Source organism: Bos indicus, chromosome 5, assembly GCF_029378745.1.
Source record: "Bos indicus isolate NIAB-ARS_2022 breed Sahiwal x Tharparkar chromosome 5, NIAB-ARS_B.indTharparkar_mat_pri_1.0, whole genome shotgun sequence".
NCBI lineage: Eukaryota > Metazoa > Chordata > Mammalia > Artiodactyla > Bovidae > Bos > Bos indicus.
In genome coordinates, this window is record NC_091764.1 from 63,578,059 (window position 1) to 63,594,201 (window position 16,143).

A 16,143-nucleotide genomic window follows, 5' to 3' on the forward strand; every position below is an offset into this window, starting at 1 on the left:
TTCACTAAATTATAGCACAACCAGAACATGTTTTACAGATACAAATCTAAAAAGTCAGTAAATGAGAATCTGTTGTTGGTAGAAGTTTCCTGCATAATTTATAAAGAGGGAAATTGTAGGCAGGATAATGTTTTGAAATGCAAAACATCTGACTCATGGTAGAGATGAAGAGCTGTGTATGACCCATGAGAGAAACTTATCTTATTGTTCACACACAGGGCAGAGAAAATTCAAAACCGATAAGGCATCAGGCATCTCGAAGCAAAACTACTTTAATGAGGGTGAGTCATGGTGCCACCCAGGGAAATGAATCAGGTGCCCACATGCCAAATCTTCTTCATAATTACAGTGTTTTTTTCCCTTTTAAATTAAAACTAAAGTCAGGTAACAACTAATGTCCCTGTAGAACAAATTTAGCCAAATGGAAATGTACAACAGCCTATGAAGTAAAATGAAAATATGAAAGGGATACAGCTTCTCCAGCAAGGAAAGAAGAAAGAATTATCATTACCTTAAGTGTAATGTCATGCCTGCAGGCCCCGAAGGACTTTTAAAGGCTTTTATTGTGTCCTCTACTCCAGTTGATTTTGACATCTTCCCACCATGTAATGACTCCAGTAGCTTTCTCTCAACATTAAAGTCTTAGATATTGTACCCAAGACTCCTACTGTTTCCTGCTCAAGCCAGGAGAGTGAAGAGTATCCTTGTCACCTCCCATACCCTTCTCTTCTAACTTCTATAACCAATCACAAACGCTTTAATGTCTAGATCTTAAGCATCTCACTTTTTTTCACCTCCACAGATACAAGCCCTAATCTAAGCCGCCACTGACTCACTCATGCCCATTTTGAATTATTGTGTCACCCAGTTTCTAAGAGTAGCTATAGCACAGCCAGAATGAACATGGAGAGATGCAAATCAGCTATCACTCTACTGTTTAAAACTTCAGGATTGTTTTCCCACTAGGACCTCAGCAAGCATATACGAGCATTTGTAAGAAATTTGGGGGAAAATGTAGTAACCCTCCTCTTTCTGGGATGAACACAGAACAAGTCAGTTTTCAGACCCTATTTCCCTACTGGCCAGACTTTTTATGTAGTGTAGAAACTGCAATACATTTTGTCCCTCGAATAAAATCCAGATTCTTTAAGATGGCTTGTATGGCCCCTTACTACCTAATCTCTGCCAAACTCTACAGAGTCACCCCTGGCCATTCTTTCACTCAGGCTCTGTGATCCTACATTCTGGGTCAGTTTCAGTCCCTTGAACATAACCATGTTGTCATTTACATCTTTGCCAAACCTCCCACTGTTTGGAAAAATGTTCTCTCCTCTCTGTCCAGATAACTCCTGCTTACTCCCTAGGTCTTAACAAAAATATTACTTCCCCACACAGCACTTCCCAGACCTCCTAGATTAGAATAAGTCTTCTTGCCACACATTCCAGAGAACCTAATGTCCCAGTGCATGACACTCATTTATTTATTGAAGTTGTTGGTATGAAGTCAGCTTCTCTGATGGACTCAGCTGAATAAAGGAAGTATTATTTGTTCTTCACTGTATTATCTGTGCACAGTAACATGTCTGATACTGAGTAGAAGTTCAAGAAATGTTTATCAAAATTAAATGCATAGGTAGTACACTGCACACATGAAAGGAAGCATTAACTAAACAAATCTTTCAGTTTCTAATGATTAGCATTTTTATAAGCTAGAATCCTTGTTCCAGCATAATGGAAAAAGTTTTGTCAGGAGACCTAGGTTCTAGGCCTTACTGTGCCACTAACTTTCTAGTTGTGGGACCTTAAGCAAGTTTCCTTATGAACCATGAACCTACTTTCCTCAGCTTTTAAATGTTGATAATACCATCAGTTCTATCTATACAGTTGTTATGAGGCTCAAAGTTGGTGAGAGGGGATAATACTTATGGAGTGCCTACCATGTGCAAAGTCTTATGTTAAGTATGGCCATCTGCATTATCTCAAAAGAAATGAAAGAGTCTCTGAAAGGTTATTGTTTACCTAAAGATCACAATAAGTGGCAAAACAAGGACTTACATCCAGATTTATCTAGTTCCAAAGGCTCTGCTTTCTGTGCTCCTTTCCTTCCTCACTATATTTCTTCAATATCCATTTGATAAATTCTTCAAGTCATAGGACAAGCATTACCTCACTGTCCCAAGCAGATTTATATGCTCTCAACTCTAGATTCATATTGTAATGATGTAATAGTGTTAGACTGCAGTTTTTTGCTTAGCACAATGTTTTGAGACGGGGTCATGTCTTTCCATTATTGTTCACTCAGTATTTTGCCTGGGTATTAGTGCTTCATAAGTGCTAAATGTTTTTGTTGTTCAGTTGGCCATTCGTGTGTGATTCTTTGCAACCCCATGGACTGCAATACACCAGGCCTCCCTGTCCCTCACCATCTCCTGGAGTTTGTCCAAGTACTAAATGAGTATTTGCTAAATGAATGAAGAAATATTCTTTATCTAGTATTATTAATAAATGTAATAATATAGATAATTTTTTTTTGGTGTTTATATATAGATTTACATGTATAACCAACCAATAACAAAGGCCTGAATCACAATAGCTCATATGTGTGAGGTTTATTAGATAGTATACATATGACACCAGATATTATAAAATACTAAGTATCTAGTTTTAGATAAATATATTAAAGAATATTAGGAATAGCTAATAATTGCCTGAAAGGGAATATATAAAATATAAGGTATGTGAAAATGGTTCAGGCTAACTTTGAATGTGATTTTCTAGTTTTAATTTTCTACATGGCAGGCAACCTCAGGGAGTAACTGTACTGTTTGTAAATAACAAACTACTTAGTTTAGAGGACTTGGCATATTATTTGTTGTAATGTTGCCCTGTTCCAGAGGATTATAATTAATAGTAGAAACAAAATCCAGTTGCAGAAGTATAGCCTACAGCATATCGATGGCCTAGGAAATGTGCTAAGGGAACTAAAATGGAGCTGAAGGTTTCCTTACATTTACTTAGTAGTCAAATCAAGAAGAAATGTAAAAACTACTTTGAAGTTATGCAATATATGATCTAAGTTCTTCATCTACGACAACAGCTTGTCAAAATGCTAATTGTTAGGAACTGAGAGATTTGTTTAGTTAATAATGCTTCCTTCCATGTGTGCTATGTGTTTTCCAGAAGGAAATCTACAATCTATTATTAGCTTCACATAGTCACTCTTGATTATCTGAGTTAATAAATAGAACACAGACATACAATAGACATGTTTCAGTTCTAAAATGGAGGCCAGTGCAAACATTACATCTTTGACTGCGGAATAAATCTTGCTTTTCTGCAGCAAAGTTGTTTTCCTCCTTACTCTACTAGTTTTTCTAAGTAAAAAGAACTATGCCAGGGAAAATTCACACACACATATAAATGCGAGTTTACTCTAGCTTCTGTGAACTGTTTGCTAGAGCTTAGAATTCTGTCAGTGGTGGTCATTTTGCATATTGGATTCTGGACATGTTGACAGTTCTCATCTTCTTTAAGGCTCCAGGTCCTAACACAATATTCTCAACCTCACATATGGCTAATGCAGAGACTAGGAAAAGCAGGGTAAAGAAAAAGTCAGTTTGAGGAAAGAAAAAATAACCCATACTATATATTACTTTGACTTTGTGAAAAAAGAGGGCTCACTAAAGTTTTTGCTGTTGTTTTAAAAATGAAGCTTTAGAAATTGGTCTATTAAAATAAAAAAAGGAAGGAAATTAGAAATTAGCACACATTGTCAGACTGCTTTCTAGAGTGATAATAATTATTCTGGCAATGACAGGTCAGCTACTTTCTAAGGAAAATTAATAGTCTTCAAATGTAAATAACTGCCATCTTTTCATCTGTGAAATCAGATATATTACAGAATAAAAATTTACAATAAAAATGGCATTTCTCTCTGAGGCATTTTAATGAAATAACCAATGAAATGAAAGGTGGGCTCCATGGCTCAGACGAAAGAAATGTAGTTAAGAGAAAAGCTGGTCTGACCCTATTGTATAGGTAGAAATAGACACATATTAGGTGGTAGAATTCCAAAAAAGAAAATATTTATCCAGTTATTCAATTATTTATCATTTAGTGAGCATCTATAGTAAGTCACTACGAGAAGCATTGGGGATACACCTTATCTGACACATGGTCCTTGCATTTAAGGAGCTCACAGGCATGAACACAAGTACTTTTATATAAAATATCCAGTAGTAGAGGTGTGTGAAGCATGCTAAGGAGGCACACAGATGAAAGAACTGTTGAAATTAGAGAAGGCTTCACAAAGGTGGCTACCCTTAGCCAAATACCATACAAGTTTACCAGGTGGATTAGATGAGAAGGCATTCCAAGCTGACTGAAGAGTACACTATGAATCAAGAATCAGGAACTCTAAGAACAGTATTCTTACAAGTACCCAGTATATTGTGTGCATGTGTGTGTGTGCTAAATAGTTTCAGTCATGTCTGACTCTGCATGACCCGATGGACTCTAGCCCACCAGGCTCCTCTGTCCATGGGATTCTCCAGGCAAGAATACTGGTGTAGGTTCCCATGCCTTCCTCCAGGGGATCTTCTTGACCCAGGGATCAAATCCACATCTCCTGCAGTCCAGATGAATTCTTTACCACTAAGCCACCTGGGAAGCCCATCCAGTATATTAGGTTAGAAGTAAGTAGAAAGTTACAGCCAAATTATCAAGGACCTCATTGGGCAAAGTAAATCTTTTGGACATTGTGATATGGATGGTGACAAGAGATAAGAGGTTCTTAAACAGTGGAGTGGCATAATCAGATAAATGTTGAGAAAATTAACTCTGCCAGCTTTGAGAATAAGCCAAATCCTGGAGAAGGTGGCTGGTTGAGAAGCATCAATAATAGGGGGATTTCATGATCCCTAAGAGTCTCCTACTCTCTGGCTTTTGTGTTAACATTTCACTATTAGAATTTTAAGTTTACAACTTAGTGCCTGTTAAAATAAAAAGTATAATTTTGGGGAAAAATGATATGGTGGATAATTAATTGAGCTGGGCTTCAGGATAGACTTTAATAAAGGATTCAGTTTTCAAATTCTTCACTTTTAGTCATGTCTCTAATCATACAAGAGAGCAAGGATCTAGTGACGACCCCGGGCAGCGGGAGGCAAGGGAAGGCGGGGGGAGGGGGCGGGTTTCTTGAGACCAAGCAGATGGAGAGAGTCTCTCTTGCTCCCAAATCAAGGGAACACTGGAAATTGCATTCATTTTCTCTCTCTGCATAATGAATCACAGCAAACAATGGCTTACAACAATATACATCTGTTATCTCACAGTTTACAGGAATTAGGAGTCTGGGCAGAGCTTAGCTGGATCCTCTGCACAGGGCCTCACCAGGCTACAATCCAGGTGTTGGCCAGAGCTGTGATCTTATCTGAGGCTCAAGGTGCAGTTGCAGTGCTCATGGTGACTGACTTCTCTAAAGCCAGTAGTGGACAGAAAAGATGCTCCTTCAAGTTACTAACCTCTAGACTCCTTCAGGTGGAAGGAGTCTGCCACTGCAGGAGATGCAGGAGACATGGGTTTGATCCCTGGGTCGGGAAGATCTCCTGGCAAAGGAAATAGCAACCCACTCTAGTATTCCTGCCTGGAAATTCCCTTGGACAGAGCAGCCTGGAGGGCTACAGTCCTTGGGATTGGACACAACTGAAGTGACTTAGCACATAGCATGGACTCCTTCTTAAAGGAATCACCTGATTAGTTCAAGCCCACCAAAGATACATCCCTTTTGAGTAACTTAAAATGATCAGGACCTGAATGTCATCTTTCAAATCCCTTCACCTTTGCCATAAAACATATTATGCCTCTGAAAGTGATACTTCATCATCTTTGCCACTGGCGAGTACAATAGCAAGTTACAGGTCCCACACACACTCAAAGGAGGGGCATCACAAAAGTGTACAGATACAGAAGCATGGAGGTGAGAACCATGGTGCCATCATAGAATTCTGCTTATCACAGATGCCAAGAGTCAATTAGAAGAATTCAAATCACGAGAGCCTAGAGCTAGGTAGGCAAGAAACAACTGGTCAGTTAAGTAGGTAGTAAGTTATGCAGGAGGATATCTGGAACAAGTTTTGCTATGGGCTGGCTCACTATGCCATATGCATGAGAGAAGTCTGTGTTAAAAAGGCTGTGGTCCACATGGGTACACAAAGCACCAGCCAACATAGACAGGTGCAGAGCAAAAAGGGGGAAATGCTCTCCCAAAAGTAGACTGTAGAGATTAAGATGGGATTAGAGAAAAAGGTTCAGCAGTTTGGAAACTGTTTTTAACAGGGGTAGAGAGGAGATTTCTCCATAGCACAGACCTGGAAATTCCCCTTTATTAAAAAAGCTACTGCCTGCTTTTCTCCTACTGTTTTACTTTTAAATACAATAATCACACATATATCCACAAATATAACTGATAGCAGGAAATTTTTCAAAAAATATAAACAGTCTGGTAAAGAAAATCAGGAGAAAAAAACTATCAAGCCAACTAAAGTAGACAAGATAATTAGAGAGAAGATATATGCAGCACCGAATTTGAATCACAAAGAAAACTCTAGCTAACAAAGCAGTTAGGTTTTCACATGAATTAGCAGAAGGTAATGCAAAAGATTAAGTTAATAAAAATTAAATTGTTAAAAAAAAGATTTTCAACACAAAACTCTCTGAAACACTTGCTTTCTTACCTCTGCTGTAATGCTGGATGAATTAGCACTTGTAGAAGTTTAGGTATCCCCAGTAGTGACACAACTTGCAGCTTTCCCTGCCCTTCCACCCCAGGACACATAAAACTGAGGCACAGAATCAACAAAAATTCTAACTCTGCTCATCAGCATGTTGACCTGCTTGTTCCAAGCAACTCTGGATTTACGATTCTGGTTGCCTGGCTGGACTCCTAGCACTTGGTTGTTCTGTGTCTGTACTGAATTCTTAGTCTAGGTTCTACTTACTGCCTAGACTGTAATAACAGCAATATAATGTCCACATTTATTAAGTATTTCTGAAGCTACATTAATTAAGCATGATCCTCGTGGCCCAGTGGCAAAGAATATGCCTGCCAATCCAGGAGACACAGGTTCAATCTCTGGGTCAGGAAGATCCCCTGGAGAAGGAAATGGCAATCCACTCCAGAATTCTTGCCTGGAGAATCCTATGGACAGGGGAGCCTAGGGGACTACAGTCCATGGGGTCACAAAAGAATCAGACACGACTTAGCGACTAAACAACAGCAACAATAATGTTCATGTACCTTTCATTTAGTTGTGCTGGGTAAGGTATTAGGGATAGTATTTCTCAAAGAAGGTATTAATATATTTCCATTCTTATACTGTATTCCATTGGAAACCTCTCTGCTCCCACACCTAATACTGGAAACTTATGCCTTCAGGTAGGGGGAGGTGATTTAGGAAGGCAAGAGACTTAAAAGTCAGACTCCCACTTTAGAATAATCAGAGGTAGGTCAATCAGAGTTAGGTCTAAAGAACTATTATAATAATATAAGCAAATGGGAAGCCTTCTTCAGAAGAGGAAGGGCTGTTGAGACAGGGAGATAAGAAAATATCTCTACCTGTGTATCCTACAGTTCCCTTTCTGGGCTTGGCCTGTAGAGGCTGCAGTGTAATAAATAGGTATTACAAGGAAAGAGGGACCTGTACTCCAAATCTCATCTGGATTCTGGGTGTGGCCACATCTGACAGAACTTAGTAGCTCCACATACACAGGATGGACTAGCGAGTTCCTGAGGATAAATTTTTCTGAGTCCTCATTATTTTCCTAAGTTACAAATGAGACCCAAATTTCCTGTGGTCTCAGAAGCAGCTGGGCTGAGAGCCAAGCGGGTTGCCATAGGGCCAGCTTGGCAAATGGAGAATTGCCCCAGAACCTTGGGTGGACAGATGGCAGACACACAGACTTAGAGGGTCCACCTTACCAGCGAGAGATGAACTCAGCTGAGCCAGCCAAAAAGAGCTAGCCCTGGCCAGAATGATCTTGGCTTAAATTCATCACTTGAAGGCCACAGGTATACCAGAAAGGATGCTCAAGCCTACTGGCCTACTATCTCTCCTCCAGTGCTGCCCACGGGCCACTTATGCTACCCTTTTGTAAAGAATTTGAGCAAAAGCTAACTCAAACATTTCCTTGTTTAATTTTTGCCTTCACTGGTTATTCTCCAAGGATGACCTTGTTTTGGGTTCACAAAAAAAAACAGTAGCAACATAGATAGTAAGATGCAAATTGGATCACTTCTCTCCACCAACACCTTCTCATTGCTCTTAGGTATCTTATGCTCTTAGGTTAAAAATAAAAATCCAGAAAATAGCCTACAAGGAAGGCCCTGAACCATGGGCCTTCTACTCCCTCTGAAGGCTCAGCTCCTGCCACATCTCCCCTTTCTCTGGGACCTGTAGTTTCATGTTAATTTTTTTTTAATTTTAAATATATTTGTTTATTTAATTGAAGGATTATGGCTTTATAGAATTATGTTGGTTTCTGTTTTTTACCACAGGGTTATTTTTTTAAATATTCTATTCCTTCTTTGAAGAGCAATCTTCCCTCATGATCTTGGCCTAGTTAGGCCCTGTTTGCCTCTCAGAGCCCAACTCTCCCATGGCAAAGCTTTGCAGACCCCCAGATGAGATCATTCGCCTTCTTAGGTACTCTCCCAGTACCCTGAACTTTCTCATGATGCAATGTACCTAGTGCATGTATTTATTTTATGCTGCCCAAATAAACTGATAGTCTCATTTCAACTATTTTCACCTAGAATAACAATAATTTGTTATTGCACTAAACCACTTTACTCCAACAGCTGATTGTATGCACTAAACCACTTTACTCCAACAGCTAATTATATATTTTTATATTTTTTAATACTGTAAAAGTCAATATTTTATTTCTTTGTCAAGCATCTGCTAATTTGTTATTGCACTAAACCACTTTACTCCAACAGCTGATTGTATGCACTAAACCACTTTACTCCAACCACTGATTGTATGCACTAAACCACTTTACTCCAACAGCTAATTATATATTTTCATATTTTTTAATACTGTAAAAGTCAATATTTTATTTCTTTGTCAAGCATCTGCTAACCTACCTCTGCCTTCTGTGTGATGTGCAATGTGCACAGAAAGGCACTGGAGAAAAGTCATGTGATATTAGATGGGAAACAGGAAAATGAAAGCATAGGAGGGGCACTTCATGAATTATCAAGAACTAAGGATATAAATATTTAATAATATTATTTATTATTATATTTATTAAATTAATAAGCAATAAATTTATTATTAAATTATAATAATATAAATTAATACAGTAATATAAGTATGATAAATCAATATATTGAACTAATAAACAATAATGTTTGTTATATTTATTATATTAAATATTTAATAATAATATTTATTATTAAACATATATGACATTTGATATAAAAATGTTTTTTCTTTTGGCTACCTAAAATCCTGGTCTACTTAAAGCACTGAATTTAACAAGCAAAATTCAGATACTTTGTATAATGCACATTCTAAGGCAATAAGCCTCAAAGATGTAATTTCCCATTATTCTCACTAACCCTTAATCCTTCCTCCATATCAGCCCATCCTGAACCTCAGCTTGGAGCTCAAAGACCATCTCAGCAGCCCACGTTTGGCCTTCATGCTGGCTGGAGTCCAGAGATTTCCTCAGCTGCTTGTGTCCAGTGGCTGCTGGAGTAAGATTAACTCAGTTTCAGGAGTTCTATTTCCAGTCAGTGTGAGCTAATTAAAAGGAAGGGTTTCGTTTGCCTCTCTGGCAATCCCTGAGCAGCACAAAAGGTCCACACCACCTTCTTCATTCTAATTTTAGTTCTCCTCAAACGTTTCTTCTCCCTTGCAGAAAAGCATCCTATGCTGCGGTGTACTTAAAAGCTTTTGTTATTTCTCCCATTTGGAAAGGAACACTTTTCCACTTACTCTTTTTAGATTTTTTCCATCAATTTTATCCAGTAAGAGGTGATAGTTTGAAACTACTAACAGAACTAGAGATAATTAGTTACCCAGGGTAGGTAATGTCTTTAGCAGGGACTCAAAGGTACCAGCTCAAAGAAAATTTTCATATATGCAGCGCTTTCTGGAAATAACTTTTCATAAAGAGGAAGTATGTTTTATTTACTGGTGAGTGTCAGTTTCTTTTCCCCCAATAATATACAACACACCTGTCCCTGACAATTTCACTGAGGAACTCGGCACTTATAGGTCATTCACTATGGGCTAAGACACTGTCAACATTTTTTGACCAATACTCTTTACTTTCAATAAACATAAAATTATCTCATAGCTTCCTCCCTCTGTGTCCTACCCTACTGAAAAAGCAGTCTTAACTATGTACTCAACTTACCTACTTGGATATCCAATAGCGTTTCTTATCCATAACTAAGCTTTCGTCGTAAGAATACCAACTCCATCCTTCCAAAGGTCAAAGAGTCACAACTTTGGTTTCATTTTCTCCAACACTCACCAGATTTCCTCCACCTTGTCCCTCCTCAGACTCCTTAGCTGTTGTTGCCTTTTATCATCTCTTTCATCAAGCTCAGGTTTTGATCTTCTATGTACATTCACTCCATATCATGTATACAATGATGATATTCACAGTCTTTGTCTTCAAAGACAATGTGAACATTCAGCTGCCTACCATGACATATCTATTCAGATATCTAACAGGTAGATATTACTTAAAATGAACTCCTGGTAGAAAAGGGAACCTCCTACACTGTTGGTGGGAATGCAGCTTGTATGGACACTATGGAGAACAGTATGGAGGTTTCTCAGAAAGCTAAAAATAGAACTACCATATGATCTAGCAATCCCACTCCTGGGCATATATCCAGAGAAAACTCTAATTTTAAAAGATACATGCAAACCTATGTCCATAGAACACTATTCACAATAGTCAAAACATGGAAACCACCTAAATGTCCACCAACAGATGAACAGATAAAGAAGATGTGGTACATATATACAACAGAATACTGCTGCTAAGTCACTTCAGTCGTGTCCGACTCGGTGCGACCCCATAGACAGCAGCCCACCAGGCTCCCCTGTCCCTGGGATTCTCCAGGCAAGAACACTGGAGTGGGTTGCCATTTCTTTCTCCAATGCATGAAGGTGAAAAGTGAAAGTGAAGTCGCTCAGTCTTGTCCGACTCTGAGTGACCCCATGGACTGCAGCCTACCGGGCTCCTCCGCCCATGGGATTTTCCAGGCAAGAGTACTGGAGTGGGGTGCCATCGCCTTCTCTGAACAGAATACTATTTAGCCATAAAAATAATGAAATAATGACATTTGCAGCAACATGGATGCAACTAGAGATTATATACGAAGTGAAGTAAATAAGAAAGAAAATTATCAGATGATAAAATTTATATGTGGAATCTAAAATATGACACAAATGAAGCTATCTACTGAAACAGAGACAGAGTCATGGATTTAGAGAACAGTCGTGCGTTTGCCAAGGGGGAAGGATTTGGGGAAGGGATGGAGTAAGAAGTTAAGGTTAGTAGACATATGCTGTCATATATAGAATAGATAAACAACAAGGTCCTACAGTATACATAGAGAACTATATTCAATAGACTATGACAAATCATAATAGAACAAATATATTTTTTAAATGTGCATACATGTATAACTGAATCACTTTGCTATATAGCAGAAATTAACACAACACTGTAAATCAACTATACTTCAAATTAAAAAAAGTGAACTCTTGATATTTTTACCTGTTCACCACATTTCTTCTTCCCAGGACCTCTCTCATGTCAGATGACATTAAAAATCATGCTTATAATTGTTTAGGACAAAAACATTGCAGTTTTCCTTAATTCTTCTCTTTTTTTCATATACTACATCTACTCTATCATAAAATCCCACAGGCTTTACCTTAAAAAAATATGTCCAACATCCATCAATCTCTCTCCAGCTCCACTGCTTCACCTTTGACCTGGGCTGACTTCCTCTCTCATCTTACTGGAATGCTACAATAGCCCCCTACTGGCCTTGCTTCCACACTTATCCTCCTTCTTCAGTCCATTCTCAACACAAGAGTTGATGCAATTCTTATAAAATAGAAGTTACATCATGTCACTCTCCTGAAAGAGCCTGAACTGACTCCCAGTTTCACTCTGAGTGAAATCCAAAGTCCTTAAAATGACATATATTAGGTCCTACATGACCCATCCCTCTCTTCCGTCTTACCTAAAAAATTCCATGTTTCAAAGAATGGCAGTAAGATTTGACTAATCTGCTTAAGCAAGAAATTTTAGGGCTTTTCCTGAACTCTTCCTCACCATCACACCTCTGATCAGTTGCCATGACCTGTTGATTACTCTTTCCTCGTGTTTCTCAAATCCATTTATATTTTCCATTGCTGATGGCACTGTTGCTTCCTACCTCCAATCTCACCTCATCTTGAATCTATTTGCTACATATTAATACTTTGGTGATCTTTCTACATATTAGTACTATGGTGAGATGGTTGGATGGTATCACTGACTCAATGGACATGGGTTTGAGCAAGCTCCCGGTGTTGGTGATGGACATGGAAGCCTGGCGTGCTGCAGTCCATGGGGTCACAAAGAGTAAGACATGACTGAGCGACAGAACTGAACTGATCTTTCTAGTTAAATGCTAACCCATTCATATCATCTAAGTCTGTCTACCTCCAAAGGTAGACCCTCTTTACCACCTTTTCCTGATGATTCTCAAGTTGATACTTAGATTACATAATATACTGCCTAACAAGTAGGAAGTTTTAACTATAGTTCAGGCTACTTTTGAAATGGTTCTCTTTTATATAATAATAAATTCATTGGTCCACTTATTAAAAGTGCTTTGCAGCAGGCAATTTGTTTGTGAGGTTGTTATGTATTAGTCTTTGTTCTATTAACACTTGACATTTTTATAATGATTAATTTTTTTGTGCATGCAATCATTTATAAAATAAACAGTAGATTTATCCATTAATTTAGATCATGCTTTTAATTCAAGAAAAGGTCAGCCATTTAAGCATGAGTACAGATGTATAAATGGCTCTTCTTTTCTTAAAATGACTATAGATTTCATACAATAATAGTATTTAAGAATAAAAAAAATAATATTAAACAATAATGACAGTACTAAAAAAAATGTTGTTCCATAGTTTCCAAAACGCTTCACATAAGTCAGCTCATTTATTACTAAAACTACCCAAAGAGTAGATATTATCTCCCCTTTCCAGAGGAGCAAATCAAAGATCAGAGAAGTTAAATAATTTGACGGAAAGTATCTAGCAAATCAGTGACAGAACTGACTCAGAAAGTTGTTCTACTTCAGTATGCACCATGCGATAATGCCTTTATATGCAGATTCTTAAATATAACATATAACAAAACCACCTATGAGTAGGATAACGAAATGCTATTTTTCAAAGTAGATAAACCTTAAACATTTTACTTTGTGAAATTCAAAGTTTTACCTTTCAATATAAAACAAACATCTTTTTGTGAACATTTTACTCTGTGAAATTCAAAGTTTTACCTTTCAATATAAAACAAATCAGCATTGTCCTTCCACATTATTACTAAATACCAGTCTATTCTAAAATTTTTGATGTGACATGTAGGTGACATAATACATTTGGAAACCATAACAACATGCTTTTCAAAACCATCCCTAGTTTTAAAAGGTTAGATTTTGGTTCTGTTTAAAGGTCAGACCTGAAAATACGCTGATGATTACATTATTCCACACATTTTGGATGGTGCCTTTAAAGTCTTGGCATGAAGTCATGAACAAAAAACACAATGAGATTTGTATGAAGATTCCTCTTAATTCCTCTAACTCATAAAGGCTTTGGTTTTAAAAACTCAAAAATATAGCTGCATAAAATGAACGGCTTTACCTGTATCGCCAGTTTCCTTGTTCTTGACTTCTGTGGTTGCTGCAGAAGAGGTGAGTGGACTAACTGGAGGGTTGGAAGTAAAGCTTGTACACCCTGTAGATGTGTTGATTTCAAAATATTCTTGGTTGTGATTCATTCGATGAAAATCCAGAGAAGACACAATAGATGTTCGTTGTTTAGGCTAAAATAAATGAGCATGATAAAAGCATTAATATGATCATGCTCATCTTCAGCCCAATTCCCCATCAGTTTAATCTAAGTGCATTTTTCCCATTACACTGTCTGTTTTTTACACATAAAATATAGTTGTGTTTTACAGAGAAACATTAAAAAGTCCCTTAATTCAATAATAAAAAAATGTTTAATGAAAAAATGTCATGGCATAGTTGATAAAATAATTTAGACTTTTTTGTTAGATTTCTCCAGAAGACTGCAAAAATACAGTGCTCAGAATTTCTCTTAATGATCAATTCAGAAAGTTGCAATTCTGAGTCACCTTTCATTCAGCTAACATTTATAAAGGATCCTGCATTTGGCAGACCCTGAGAATATAGAGTCTACTAAAGAAATAAAAGGATCCTTACAATATGGAAGCATAATTAAGGCAGTTCCATTTTTAATTTTCTATATAGTCCAAGGAACTGGGAACATTTGATATTGTCCCCAAGTATCATATGCTCCAATTTCATCATTAAAACGAAGTAAATTTGTATAGAACATTTTCTAGGATCTAAGAATCTATTTGTATTTATAGTGAACTTTGATTTCTTTTTTAAGGATTTAAATTAATCCCCAAATAGCAAAAAAAAAAAGTCAATTTAAACATAAATGGTAAAATCATGGAGTAACAGCAGATATAATCTTTTGTCAGTAATGGATTGTTCCCTATAGCAGTTTTCTGGGTTTTTTTTCCCCCACAATTTTAATTATATTCACATTTTTTTTCTCGCCTAGCAGAGGTTCTAACATCACCCTTCAGAAAAACCGCCGTCTTTTTGGTTCTCAAGATTGTGCACATTTCCTAATTTAAGTCTTATTATGTTTTATTCTTATTATCAATGTTAATGAAATATTAACAATCTTACAATAATAAGAGATTAAATACAATCTCTTTAAAATAAAGTTTATTGTACTTAACTTTCTGCAAAGTACAAAAAGTGCAATACACTTTTGGCTTAGTAACACTTACACTGCCCTCAAATACTTGCTAATTTTATCACTGAACTCCACAATTATTTTCCTGCAAAATATTCATGTTACCATTTCTCTTCCAGCTCATCATGTTTTTTGAAAAGCAGACATTACTTAGTCTATAATCTAAAATATCTGATGGTATCGAAAATGTGTTTTACAGAGCTTTTTTTTACTTAAGGTGTTCAAATTATAACATGCTTTATACTTTCACCCTTGCAATATTTTTATAGGAATTGTTAAGAGGCATAAATATTGTTATATGAGTGTAAGTTATTTATTATTATGACACATGAACTCAGTAATGCAATTCAAATTAATACCCACATAGGACTCAGTTGCTTTTGAAGTATGAAAGACTGGTGTTCAATGTCAGGCTTGATTTCTCATGAAATGTCTGTCCTTGGGGCTACTAAATCTCAATTCACTTTCAATGTTCTTCCTACTAGACTATATAACTGCAATTAAAAACATGGATATGACCCTGGCTCCAATAGAAACACAGGTATGTCATTATCATGGTTTTGTCTCATTGTGTTGTATTTTATTTTTGTTTCACTTTGTATAAAGGCAGCAAACCAAATTTATATGATGTACCCTCTCATAAACATTATAAGGATAAAGCCAACTGATGTGTATGACTCCTTTACTTATAAATGTTTCTGAAATACATGTTTCTGAACCTTGACCACCCAAAGTTTTAAATCCACTAGAAGTACAATTTGTTATACAATCAAGCAAGAAAATAAACTATTTTTCTGCATTAATTTATTCTACTGCTGCTGCTGCTGCTGCGTCGCTTCAGTTGTGTCCGACTCTGTGTGACCCCATAGACCGCAGCCTACCAGGCTCCCCCATCCCTGGGATTCTCCAGGCAACAACACTGGAGTGGGTTGCCATTTCCTTCTCCAGTGCATGAAAGTGAAAAGTGAAAGTGAAGTCGCACAGTTGTGTCCGACCCTCAGCGACCCCATGGACTGCAGCCCAC

The 16,143-nt window shown here is 37.2% G+C and overlaps 1 protein-coding gene across 11 annotated transcripts in view; it reads right to left on the bottom strand.

Moving 5' to 3' along the window:
• Window positions 1-16,143, bottom strand: part of ANKS1B (ankyrin repeat and sterile alpha motif domain containing 1B) — a 1,154,742-nt gene that overhangs the window by 663,548 nt on the left and 475,051 nt on the right. For all 11 annotated transcript variants that reach the window (XM_019961140.2, XM_070789581.1, XM_070789585.1 and 8 more), the window contains exon 12: window positions 13,965-14,145. In XM_019961140.2, coding sequence (XP_019816699.2) covers window positions 13,965-14,145 — 181 coding nt within the window. The remainder of the gene's footprint in view (window positions 1-13,964; window positions 14,146-16,143) is intronic.